This window comes from Cherax quadricarinatus, chromosome 7 (genome assembly GCF_038502225.1).
Source record: "Cherax quadricarinatus isolate ZL_2023a chromosome 7, ASM3850222v1, whole genome shotgun sequence".
In the NCBI taxonomy this organism is placed as follows: domain Eukaryota; kingdom Metazoa; phylum Arthropoda; class Malacostraca; order Decapoda; family Parastacidae; genus Cherax; species Cherax quadricarinatus.
In genome coordinates, this window is record NC_091298.1 from 65,138,915 (window position 1) to 65,152,558 (window position 13,644).

The 13,644-nt window shown below is 40.9% G+C and overlaps 2 protein-coding genes across 11 annotated transcripts in view; both read right to left on the bottom strand.

Annotated features, from left to right (window-relative positions):
• The window catches only part of Obsc (Obscurin), a gene marked incomplete at its 5' end in the record, with an annotated part of 440,143 nt that overhangs the window by 335,477 nt on the left and 91,022 nt on the right, over nt 1-13,644 (bottom strand).
• Nucleotides 10,569-13,644, bottom strand: part of LOC128687061 (uncharacterized) — a 67,837-nt gene continuing 64,761 nt past the window's right edge. Inside the window, exon 4 of the mRNA XM_070082706.1 lies at nt 10,569-13,487. Within this exon, the coding sequence (XP_069938807.1) occupies nt 11,065-13,487 (2,423 nt within the window). The 3' untranslated portion in view covers nt 10,569-11,064. The remainder of the gene's footprint in view (nt 13,488-13,644) is intronic.

Genomic DNA, 13,644 nt, shown 5'->3' on the forward strand with positions numbered 1-13,644 from the left:
ATGTATGATATGCTGCTATGTATGATATGCTGCTATGTATGATATGCTGCTATGTATATGCTGCTATGTATGGTATGCTGCTATGTATGATATGCTGCTATGTATGATATGCTATGTATGATATGCTGCTATGTATGATATGCTGCTATGTATGATATGCTGCTATGTATGATATGCTGCTATGTATGATATGCTGCTATGTAAGATATGCTGCTATGTAAGATATGCTGCTATGTATGATATGCTGCTATGTATGATATGCTGCTATGTATGATATGCTGCTATGTATGATATGCTGCTATGTAAGATATGCTGCTATGTATGATATGCTGCTATGTATGATATGCTGCTATGTATGATATGCTGCTATGTATGATATGCTGCTATGTAAGATATGCTGCTATGTATGATATGCTGCTATGTATGATATGCTGCTATGTAAGATATGTTGCTATGTATGATATGCTGCTATGTAAGATATGCTGCTATGTATGATATGCTGCTATGTATGATATGTTGCTATGTATGATATGCTGCTATGTATGATATGCTGCTATGTATGATATGCTGCTATGTATGATATGCTGCTATGTATGATATGCTGCTATGTATGATATGCTGCTATGTATGATATGCTGCTATGTATGATATGCTGCTATGTAAGATATGCTGCTATGTATGATATGCTGCTATGTATGATATGCTGCTATGTAAGATATGCTGCTATGTATGATATGCTGCTATGTAAGATATGCTGCTATGTATGATATGCTGCTATGTATGATATGCTGCTATGTAAGATATGCTGCTATGTATGATATGCTGCTATGTAAGATATGCTGCTATGTATGATATGCTGCTATGTATGATATGCTGCTATGTAAGATATGCTGCTATGTATGATATGCTGCTATGTAAGATATGCTGCTATGTAAGATATGCTATGTATGATATGCTGCTATGTATGATATGCTGCTATGTATGATATGCTGCTATGTATGATATGCTGCTATGTATGATATGCTGCTATGTATGATATGCTGCTATGTATGATATGCTGCTATGTATGATATGCTGCTATGTATGATATGCTGCTATGTATGATATGCTGCTATGTATGATATGCTGCTATGTATGATATGCTGCTATGTATGATATGCTGCTATGTATGATATGCTGCTATGTAAGATATGCTGCTATGTATGATATGCTGCTATGTAAGATATGCTGCTGCTACTTATGATATGCTGCTATGTATGATATGCTGCTATGTATGATATGCTGCTATGTATGATATGCTGCTATGTATGATATGCTGCTATGTATGATATGCTGCTATGTATGATATGCTGCTATGTATGATATGCTGCTATGTATGATATGCTGCTATGTATGATATGCTGCTATGTATGATATGCTGCTATGTAAGATATGCTGCTATGTATGATATGCTGCTATGTATGATATGCTGCTATGTATGATATGCTGCTATGTATGATATGCTGCTATGTATGATATGCTGCTATGTATGATATGCTGCTATGTATGATATGCTGCTATGTAAGATATGCTGCTATGTATGATATGCTGCTATGTAAGATATGTTACTATGTATGATATGCTGCTATGTAAGATATGCTGCTATGTATGATATGCTGCTATGTATGATATGCTGCTATGTATGATATGCTGCTATGTATGATATGCTGCTATGTATGATATGCTGCTATGTATGATATGCTGCTATGTAAGATATGCTGCTATGTAAGATATGCTGCTATGTATGATATGCTGCTATGTATGATATGCTGCTATGTATGATATGCTGCTATGTATGATATGCTGCTATGTATGATATGCTGCTATGTATGATATGCTGCTATGTATGATATGCTGCTATGTATGATATGCTGCTATGTATGATATGCTGCTATGTATGATATGCTGCTATGTATATGCTGCTATGTATGATATGCTGCTATGTATGATATGCTGCTATGTATGATATGCTGCTATGTATGATATGCTGCTATGTATGATATGCTGCTATGTATGATATGCTGCTATGTATGATATGCTGCTATGTAAGATATGCTGCTATGTAAGATATGCTGCTATGTATGATATGCTGCTATGTATGATATGCTGCTATGTATGATATGCTGCTATGTATGATATGCTGCTATGTATGATATGCTGCTATGTATGATATGCTGCTATGTAAGATATGCTGCTATGTATGATATGCTGCTATGTATGATATGCTGCTATGTATGATATGCTGCTATGTAAGATATGCTGCTATGTATGATATGCTGCTATGTATGATATGCTGCTATGTATGATATGCTGCTATGTATGATATGCTGCTATGTATGATATGCTGCTATGTATGATATGCTGCTATGTATGATATGCTGCTATGTATGATATGCTGCTATGTATGCTGCTATGTGATATGCTGCTATGTATGATATGCTGCTATGTATGATATGCTGCTATGTATGATATGCTATGTATGATATGCTGCTATGTATGATATGCTGCTATGTATGATATGCTGCTATGTAAGATATGCTGCTATGTATGATATGCTGCTATGTATGATATGCTGCTATGTAAGATATGCTGCTATGTATGATATGCTGCTATGTATGATATGCTGCTATGTATGATATGCTGCTATGTATGATATGCTGCTATGTAAGATATGCTGCTATGTATGATATGCTGCTATGTATGATATGCTGCTATGTATGATATGCTGCTATGTATGATATGCTGCTATGTATGATATGCTGCTATGTAAGATATGCTGCTATGTATGATATGCTGCTATGTAAGATATGCTGCTATGTATGATATGCTGCTATGTAAGATATGCTGCTATGTATGATATGCTGCTATGTATGATATGCTGCTATGTATGATATGCTGCTATGTATGATATGCTGCTATGTATGATATGCTGCTATGTATGATATGCTGCTATGTATGATATGCTGCTATGTATGATATGCTGCTATGTATGATATGCTGCTATGTATGATATGCTGCTATGTATGATATGCTGCTATGTATGATATGCTGCTATGTATGATATGCTGCTATGTATGATATGTATGATATGCTGCTATGTATGATATGCTGCTATGTATGATATGCTGCTATGTATGATATGCTGCTATGTATGATATGCTGCTATGTATGATATGCTGCTATGTATGATATGCTGCTATGTATGATATGCTGCTATGTAAGATATGCTGCTATGTATGATATGCTGCTATGTATGATATGCTACTATGTATGATATGCTGCTATGTATGCTATGGTGCTATGTAAGATATGCTGCTATGTATGATATGCTGCTATGTATGATATGCTGCTATGTATGATATGCTGCTATGTATGATATGCTGCTATGTAAGATATGCTGCTATGTATGATATGCTGCTATGTATGATATGCTGCTATGTATGATATGCTGCTATGTATGATATGCTGCTATGTATGATATGCTGCTATGTATGATATGCTGCTATGTATGATATGCTGCTATGTATGATAGTTCTATGTATGATATGCTGCTATGTATGATATGCTGCTATGTATGATATGCTGCTATGTATGATATGCTGCTATGTAAGATATGCTGCTATGTATGATATGCTGCTATGTATGATATGCTGCTATGTATGATATGCTGCTATGTATGATAGTTCTATGTAACTGAAGCTGTGTATACACGAATATACTTGCATAATTACACTCCGGTATACGTGTCCGGGTGTTTCAAAATGATTAACCTAATACAAAGCAACATATTTCACGATCGGGTCCATCTTTTTGAAACACCCTGCAAGATTCTGACCACATTTCGAAAAAAAAAAAAACTGCATCTACACCATTTTCTTATTCACTTTTACAAAATTTAAAAATCGGGATTATTTTATTTTTCCATACTTTTGGAATTTCTTTTCACCCTTTATTATTATTTTTATTATTATACCTGGGTAATCGATTATTTTTAAATTATTATGCATGTGTAAACTGTCTTTTGGAAAAAAAAAACACGAATATTTTTTTTTAAATTGAGAGGATACAAAATTCAGAGGCGAATTTCATCCCTTTATTGTGTCAAATCTTACATGAGAGTGCTTATAAGTGGATCCAATTCTATGTAAGTACTTATAAGTGGATCCAATCCTATATAAGTACTTATAAGTGGATCCAATCCTATATAAGTTCTTATAAGTGGATCCAATCCTATGTAAGTACTTATAAGTGGATCCAATCCTATATAAGTACTTATAAATGTATCTAATCCTATATAAGTGGATCCAATCCTAAGTGCTTATAAGTGGAGCCAATCCTATATAAGTGCTTATAAGTGGATCCAATCCTATACAAGTGCTTATAAGTGGATCCAATCCTATATAAGTACTCATAAGTGGATCCAATCCTATATAAGTACTTATAAGTGGATCCAATCCTATATAAGTACTTATAAGTGGATCCAATCCTATATAAGTACTTATAAGTGGATCCAATCTAATATAAGTGCTTATAAGTGAACATATTTGAGTGCTTACACATCTGATCGTACACGTGTGCATATAGTTATGTGTACATGTGCACAAATGTATCTACACTGGTGAGTATACATATATATATACATATATGGAGACATAGTACATTTCTATATATATCTATGTATGTATATATGTATGCATACACGTCTGAACACATGTATATGTACGCCCAACCACGCGGACATGCAGGTTTAAACGTGTACATACACGTCTCAACATGTGCAAATACACTTCTAAAAAGTACACACACACACGTAGTATACAGTGCACACACACGTAGTATACAGTGCACACACACGTAGTATACAGTGCACACACACGTAGTATACAGTGCACACACACGTAGTATACAGTGCACACACTTAGTATACAGTGCACACACACGTAGTATACAGTGCACACACACGTAGTATACAGTGCACACACACGTAGTATACAGTGCACACACACGTAGTATACAGTGCACACACACGTAGTATACAGTGCACACACACGTAGTATACAGTACACACACACGTAGTATACAGTGCACACACACGTAGTATACAGTGCACACACACGTAGTATACAGTGCACACACACGTAGTATACAGTGCACACACACTTAGTACACAGTGCACACACACGTAGTATACAGTGCACACACACGTAGTATACAGTGCACACACACGTAGTATACAGTGCACACACACGTAGTATACAGTGCACACACGTAGTATACAGTGCACACACATGTAGTATACAGTGCACACACACGTAGTATACAGTGCACACACTTAGTATACAGTGCACACACGTAGTATACAGTGCACACACACGTAGTATACAGTGCACACACACGTAGTATACAGTGCACACACACGTAGTATACAGTGCACACACACGTAGTATACAGTGAACACACAAGTAGTATACAGTGCACACACACGTAGTATACAGTGCACACACACGTAGTATACAGTGCACACACACGTAGTATACAGTGCACACACACGTAGTATACAGTGCACACACACGTAGTATACAGTGCACACACTTAGTATACAGTGCACACACACGTAGTATACAGTGCACACACACGTAGTATACAGTGCACACACACGTAGTATACAGTGCACACACACGTAGTATACAGTGCACACACACGTAGTATACAGTGCACACACACGTAGTATACAGTGCACACACACGTAGTATACAGTGCACACACACGTAGTATACAGTGCACACACACGTAGTATACAGTGCACACACACGTAGTATACAGTGCACACACACGGAGTACACAGTGCACACACACGTAGTATACAGTGCACACACACGTAGTATACAGTGCACACACACGTAGTATACAGTGCACACACACGTAGTATACAGTGCACACACACGTAGTATACAGTGCACACACAGTATACAGTGCACACACACGTAGTGTACTGTGCACACACACGTAGTATACAGTGCACGCACACTTAGTATACAGTGCACACACGTAGCATACAGTGCACACACACGTAGTATACAGTGCACACACACGTAGTATACAGTGCACACACACGTAGTATACAGTGCACACACACGTAGTATACAGTGCACACACACGTAGTATACAGTGCACATACACGTAGTATACAGTGCACACACACGTATAAAGTGCACACACACGTAGTATACAGTGCACACACACGTAGTATACAGTGCACACACACTTAGTGTACTGTGCACACACACGTATACAGTGCACACACACTTAGTATACAGTGCACACACACGTAGTGTACAGTGCACACACACTTAGTATACAGTGCACACACACGTAGTGTACAGTGCACACACACGTAGTATACAGTGCACACACACTTAGTATACAGTGCACACACACGTAGTGTACAGTGCACACACACGTAGTATACAGTACACACACTTAGTATACAGTGCACACACACGTAGTATACAGTGCACACACACGTAGTGTACAGTGCACACACACGTAGTGTACAGTGCACACACGTAGTATACAGTACACACACTTAGTATACAGTGCACACACACGTAGTATACAGTGCACACACACGTAGTGTACAGTGCACACACACGTAGTATACAGTGCACACACGTAGTATACAGTGCACACACGTAGTATACAGTGCACACACACGTAGTATACAGTGCACACACACTTAGTATACAGTGCACACACACGTAGTATACAGTGCACACACGTAGTATACAGTGCACACACACGTAGTATACAGTGCACACACACGTAGTATACAGTGCACACACACGTAGTATACAGTGCACACACACGTAGTATACAGTGCACACACGTAGTATACAGTGCACACACACTTAGTATACAGTGCACACACACGTAGTATACAGTGCACACACACTTAGTATACAGTGCACACACACGTAGTATACAGTGCACACACACTTAGTATACAGTGCACACACACGTAGTATACAGTGCACACACACGTAGTATACAGTGCACACACACGTAGTATACAGTGCACACACACGTAGTGTACAGTGCACACACACGTAGTATACAGTGCACACACACGTAGTATACAGTGCACACACACGTAGTATACAGTGCACACACACGTAGTGTACAGTGCACACACACGTAGTGTACAGTGCACACACACGTAGTATACAGTGCACACACACGTAGTATACAGTGCACACACACGTAGTGTACAGTGCACACACACGTAGTATACAGTGCACACACACGTAGTATACAGTGCACACACACGTAGTATACAGTGCACACACACGTAGTATACAGTGCACACACACGTAGTATACAGTGCACACACACGTAGTATACAGTGCACACACACGTAGTATACAGTGCACACACACGTAGTATACAGTGCACACACGTAGTATACAGTGCACACACACGTAGTATACAGTGCACACACACGTAGTATACAGTGCACACACACGTAGTATACAGTGCACACACTTAGTATACAGTGCACACACGTAGTATACAGTGCACACACACGTAGTATACAGTGCACACACACGTAGTATACAGTGCACACACACGTAGTATACAGTGCACACACACGTAGTATACAGTGCACACACAAGTAGTATACAGTGCACACACACGTAGTATACAGTGCACACACACGTAGTATACAGTGCACACACACGTAGTATACAGTGCACACACACGTAGTATACAGTGCACACACACGTAGTATACAGTGCACACACACGTAGTATACAGTGCACACACACGTAGTATACAGTGCACACACACGTAGTATACAGTGCACACACATGTAGTATACAGTGCACACACACGTAGTGTACAGTGCACACACACGTAGTATACAGTACACACACACGTAGTATACAGTGCACACACACGTAGTGTACAGTGCACACACACGTAGTATACAGTACACACACTTAGTATACAGTGCACACACACGTAGTGTACAGTGCACATACCCAAGGACGGAGGATAATATAAATTCATAATTAATCAAAGTATATAGGGTGGTCACCTGAGATAATTTTATAATGGCCGAAAATTTCATTAAAAAAAATCACATTGATTCAAAATACCAAAAAAAAGGAGGGGGTGAAGGGAGGGAAAAATTATATTCCCTTTTTGCCCTCAATGCATCAGTGGGCGGAGCTTAATGACATCACGGACGCTCTCAAGAGTTTAGATTGGTGCCTTTGGAATGGCAGCCTCTGATTGGCTGCCCATGTAAACAGAGGCAAGGTTGGCCATGACTTAGATTGCTAGAATGACCACACACTCCTTAACTATCTAACAGCCTAGTTTATCTTGAGTGTTGATATAATCACAATATGATATGTTAAGACTTATCCCATACGCAAGAAATAACATATATGCAAATGAAGAACAAACTAAGCTGCATTGTCATATATATATATATATATATATATATGCTTAACAATTCGCAAACAGGTGAAATTACAGACATTGTCTCTACGTCCTCAGCAGGACTCGAACTTGCAAACTCTATATCAGAGTCCACAGTACTTTACCACTGAGCCAGACTCCAGATAAGTATGGGCGCCTAGCCGGAGCTAGACGATGTTTCCCCACACCCCCGGGGCACCACGCTTGTTTCCCCATACCCCCGGGGCACCAGGCTTGTTTCCCCATACCCCCGGGGCACCAGGCTTGTTTCCCCATACCCCCGGGGCACCAGGCTTGTTTCCCCATACCCCCGGGGCACCAGGCTTGTTTCCCCATACCCCCAGGGCACCAGGCTTGTTTCCCCATACCCCCAGGGCACCAGGCTTGTTTCCCCATACCCCGGGGCACCAGGCTTATTTCCCCATACCCCGGGGCACCAGGCTTGTTTCCCCATACCCCCGGGGCACCAGGCTTGTTCCCATACCCCCGGAGCACCAGGCTTGTTTCCCCATACCCCGGGGCACCAGGCTTGTTTCCCCATACCCCAGAGCACCAGGTTTGTTTTAAAACAAGCCTGGTGCCCCGGGGGTATGGGGAAACATCGTCTAGCTCCGGCTAGGCGCCCATACTTATCTGGAGTCTGGCTCAGTGGTAAAGTACTGTGGACTCTGATACAGAGTTTGCAAGTTCGAGTCCTGCTGAGGACGTAGAGACAATGTCTGTAAATAATTTCGCCTGTTTGTGAATTGTTAAGTATATATATATATATATATATATATCTTCTCTGATTGCTGTCTTGAATTTTTGACCTCTACCAATTGTATATTTCTTAAAAAAAATCAAAGCCTGAGATTACAGGAATCATCTTCAAACATCAGCATGATATGAATTAATTTTCGACTTTCTAACCCATAATACAACTTAGTTAAGTTCTGAACACAAATAAAACTTACGAAGAACAGCAAGAAAATAACATATTAAAATAAGTGGACGTGATATTAAAAGGTGAAATAAAAAAAAAAAATCACAGGGTAATAAAACCCTTTGTTACATCATTTCTGGGAAAAAAACATATAAATAAAACTCTAAATTTATAAGATCTAAATAGATATATGCTTCTAAATCTAATATACATACGATTGCTTCAGCTACGTAAGGGAATTTAGATTTTGAAAATAGCGAAAATAACAACAGCTGACTAAACCTTTCATTACTGTCTTGCTCTCGGCAGACGGAGGATCAAGCCTCCACCACCACGTCTTGCGCTGTGACCCACATGGGTTTAGCGCTTTACATAACTTATTAGAAAAAATCAAACCACAAATTCTCCAGTATTTTCTTGATTCTCAATTTTAACCAAAGAAAAAAAAATCAGGTGTGAAAAAAATCTACTAAAATAATTTTATTAAAAATTTAAATACTAATATTATTATTTTTTATATTTACATAATTTTTTCAGCTTATTAAAAACGTTTTTTAACGTGATTTGTCTGATTTTTTTTTTTTTAAATCTTCAAGATTAATTATACATTTATATGTTCTATAATTTATATTATTAAAATTATTGTAGCGTTTTCGGTTTATTAAAACTTACAAAAGTTTTATTGAGATAATTATATCTGAGGAATTATATATTTTTTCAGATAATTTATATATTTTTTCAGTACTTATAATTTATATATTTTTTCAGTACTTATAATTTATATATTTTTTCAGTACTTATAATTTATATATTTTTTTCAGTACTTATAATTTATATATTTTTTCAGTACTTATAATTTATATATTTTTTTCAGTACTTATAATTTATATATTTTTTCAGTACTTATAATTTATATATTTTTTCAGTACTTATAATTTATATATTTTTTTCAGTACTTATAATTTATATATTTTTTCAGTACTTATAATTTATATATTTTTTCAGTACTTATAATTTATATATTTTTTCAGTACTTATAATTTATATATTTTTTCAGTACTTATAATTTATATATTTTTCAGTACTTATAATTTATATATTGTTTTCAGTACTTATAATTTATATATTTTTTCAGTACTTATAATTTATATATTTTTTCAGTACTTATAATTTATATATTTTTTCAGTACTTATAATTTATATATTTTTTCAGTACTTATAATTTATATATTTTTTCAAAACAGTTCATCGATTTCTATTTTTTTTCAGTAATTGATGATCCATCTTTTGAGTGATTGCTTCATCAGAAGTTAATGATCTACCAAATGATTAATGATCCAAGATAGTCAACTGATTACATAAACACAGGTTAGTAAGCCATTATTTGCTGATCAATCCAAAATTATAATCGTCTAGAAGACGATGACTTGTGTAGACTGATCACCTTCCACTGACTGATAACCTGTCTAAAGCTATCTTTCCAGCGGATGCTGACGGACTGAAATTCATCTCTCCAGTGACTACTGACCAGTTCCAGATGCTCCTTCCTCCAGTGGATGCTGGACTGTTCAACTTGATCACCTTTCCAGTGGTTATTGATGCGTCAGTGGTGATCATCAATCATCGTTTGACATCGGTTTGTTGAGGTACTTCTGGGCTAATATGCTGATGCGACTGCGTTCCTCCTGTCGCGGCGTGAGGCTCCTTCCTGAGTGGGAATCTTCCTCGTCTATGTCCGGGAGAAGCTTCGGCGGTACCAGGGTTCGTCCGACACTCTGTCGTCCGGGTAGGAATCCGCCCGATACCGGCGGGAGTGAGCCGAGGCCTGTGGACAATGGCGGGCCTTGGTAACCTGTGGTGGGGTAGCTTCTGTTGGTACCAGCGTAATTTCCGGTGTAGTCTCCTCCGACGTCGTAGCCACTACCGTAAGAGCCATAACCACCGCTAGAAGCGTAGCTACCGCTGTAGCCACCGATAGGAACGTAACTACCGCTGTAGCCACCGCTAGGAGCGTAACTACCGCCGTAGCCACCGCTAGGAGCATAAGTACCGCCGTAGCCACCGCTAGAAGCGTAACTACCGCCGTAGCTAACGCCAGGAGCGTAGCTACTGCTGTAGCCCCCACCAGGGACATAGGTACCGCTGTAGCCGCTACCGTAACTCCCCCCACCTGTGCTATAGGTATTTCCGCTGTAAGCGCTGCCGTATCTTCCGCCGTCGCCGCCGCCGCCGCCGCCGCCGGTGTCGTATCCCCCACCGCCACCGTAACCACTGCCATAACCGGTGGTTCCGTAGCTGCCTCCGTAACCAGTGAGGTCCTGACTGTAGCCGTCTGCCACTCCGCCGTATGTGGGCCGACGCTGACTGTAGCTGCCTAGAGATGGATCCTCGCCGACATACCTACTCTTCATAGACCTGTCACCATACGAGTCCTCGAGATTCTGATCCCGGCCGTAAGTGTCCTGTGACCCCCTTACGCTAGGGTTTCCTGAAGTCCTACCGTAAGAGTCCTGCATATCCCTAACGTAAGGCTCCAGTGATGTTCTTCCATAAGCATCCTGTGACATCCTGTTGTATTGATCCTCTGGTCTTCTGTATGGATCTTGCGGAGTTCTGTCAAAGCGATCATCAGGAGTGTGTCTGTATGGACTCTCTTGTGAGGCCGGGCCATAGGAGTCTCGAGCGAGGGAAGTCCTCAGGTCATCTTGGTCTGGCCAGTTCCTAGGACCCTGTGACTGAGGCGGTGCCTTACCACCCTCCTGTAACTGCCTTCCACGAGAGGTCTTCGATACCCGACTTCGAGTCTCCAGAGGTGGTTCGATCCTTTCTTCAGAAGCTTCAGACTGGTCGTGGACTGCCCGAGTCTCTCTGGCCTTCCTCTCCATGTAGCGCTGAAGAGCTCCTCCAGGCCGACCTGGTGGCAGCGACTCCAGAGGGTCCTGTACTTCGTTAACTTCCTGTGCTGCAGGCCGCGCGGCTTTCCGTCTGGGAGGCGGAGTGGAGACCAACTGGTCTTCTTTGGACATTGGTTTATTGGAAACGTAGGAGGTCCGAGGGATATATGAGCTATCGTGGGTCATTAAGTTAATATCAGGACCTAAATAAGTGCTATCACCTCCCCGGGATTCGTCTGCTGTGCCATCTTCAACGGGGACCACAGAGTACTCATCAGGAAGAGATGGTGCTTCCCTGTTGTTGGTCAAAGACCGGGGTAAGTGATCTCTGGTATCTGAGACGTTTCTGTGTTTACCCGCGTCAGCACAAGCTAAAAGTTTCGTCGGGGGCAGCATCGCGCGTTCCGAAGTCGTGTATCCTTCTTCATCCACCAATTCTGGTTCTTGTTCTTCATCCTCGCCCTTAAAGTCAGGGAGTCCGGACACAAAGTCTCTCGTTTTCCCAACGTGCCTCGCCCAGGCACTGTTCGGAGGGTGGTAACCAAACTCTCGCCTCGTGGAAAAATTAGTATACTTATCCAGGAGTTTAGCAACAGTATCGGAGCGACAAAGAGGTGCAGGATCGGTGACTTCGTCCAGCACTACTGGATTGCAAGGCATCAAGGCACTGTAAGATGTACCGTAGTCATCCAGTTCCTCCCGCGTAGGTCGACGATAAATGAAGTTGACAGCATCAAATCCAGACACATCATTGTGGCCGCGAGACGCCCGTCGCTGCATATTGGAAGAACCATCCATGTCATCGAAGTCACTAAGAGTTTGAGATCCGCGCCTCTGGTAGTCCCCGTAACCGTTGAGAGCCTTGCGCTGTGAGGTGAGAGATGCAGAATCCAGATCATTCCAGACGAGGGAGCCGGCCCTGGAGGAGCGGCGGTAGGGAAGTACATCGTCCAGGTCTCCATTGATGCCGCCGTCGGTGTAGGAGAGTCTGGTGGGTCCCGAAGAAGGCAGGAGGGAGGTGTAGAGGAGATCGTGAACGGCAGATGAGCGCCTCTTCCCCAGCATCACCATGCTGTACTGCTCGCCTGACATGGCCCTCTGTCGACACCAAACACAGTCATCTCCAGGGGTTATCACAGGCCCGTCTTAGCGATGGTGACCCTCTCAGGTCAGCCTCGAGGGGTCATCACAACGCATCTCAGCGATGGTGGCTCAGGGCAGCCTTAAGGAGTTTCCACAGCGAGTCAAAGCGATGATGGCTTCCTGAAGCTTAACCTTAAAGGATCCTCACAGTGATGGGGA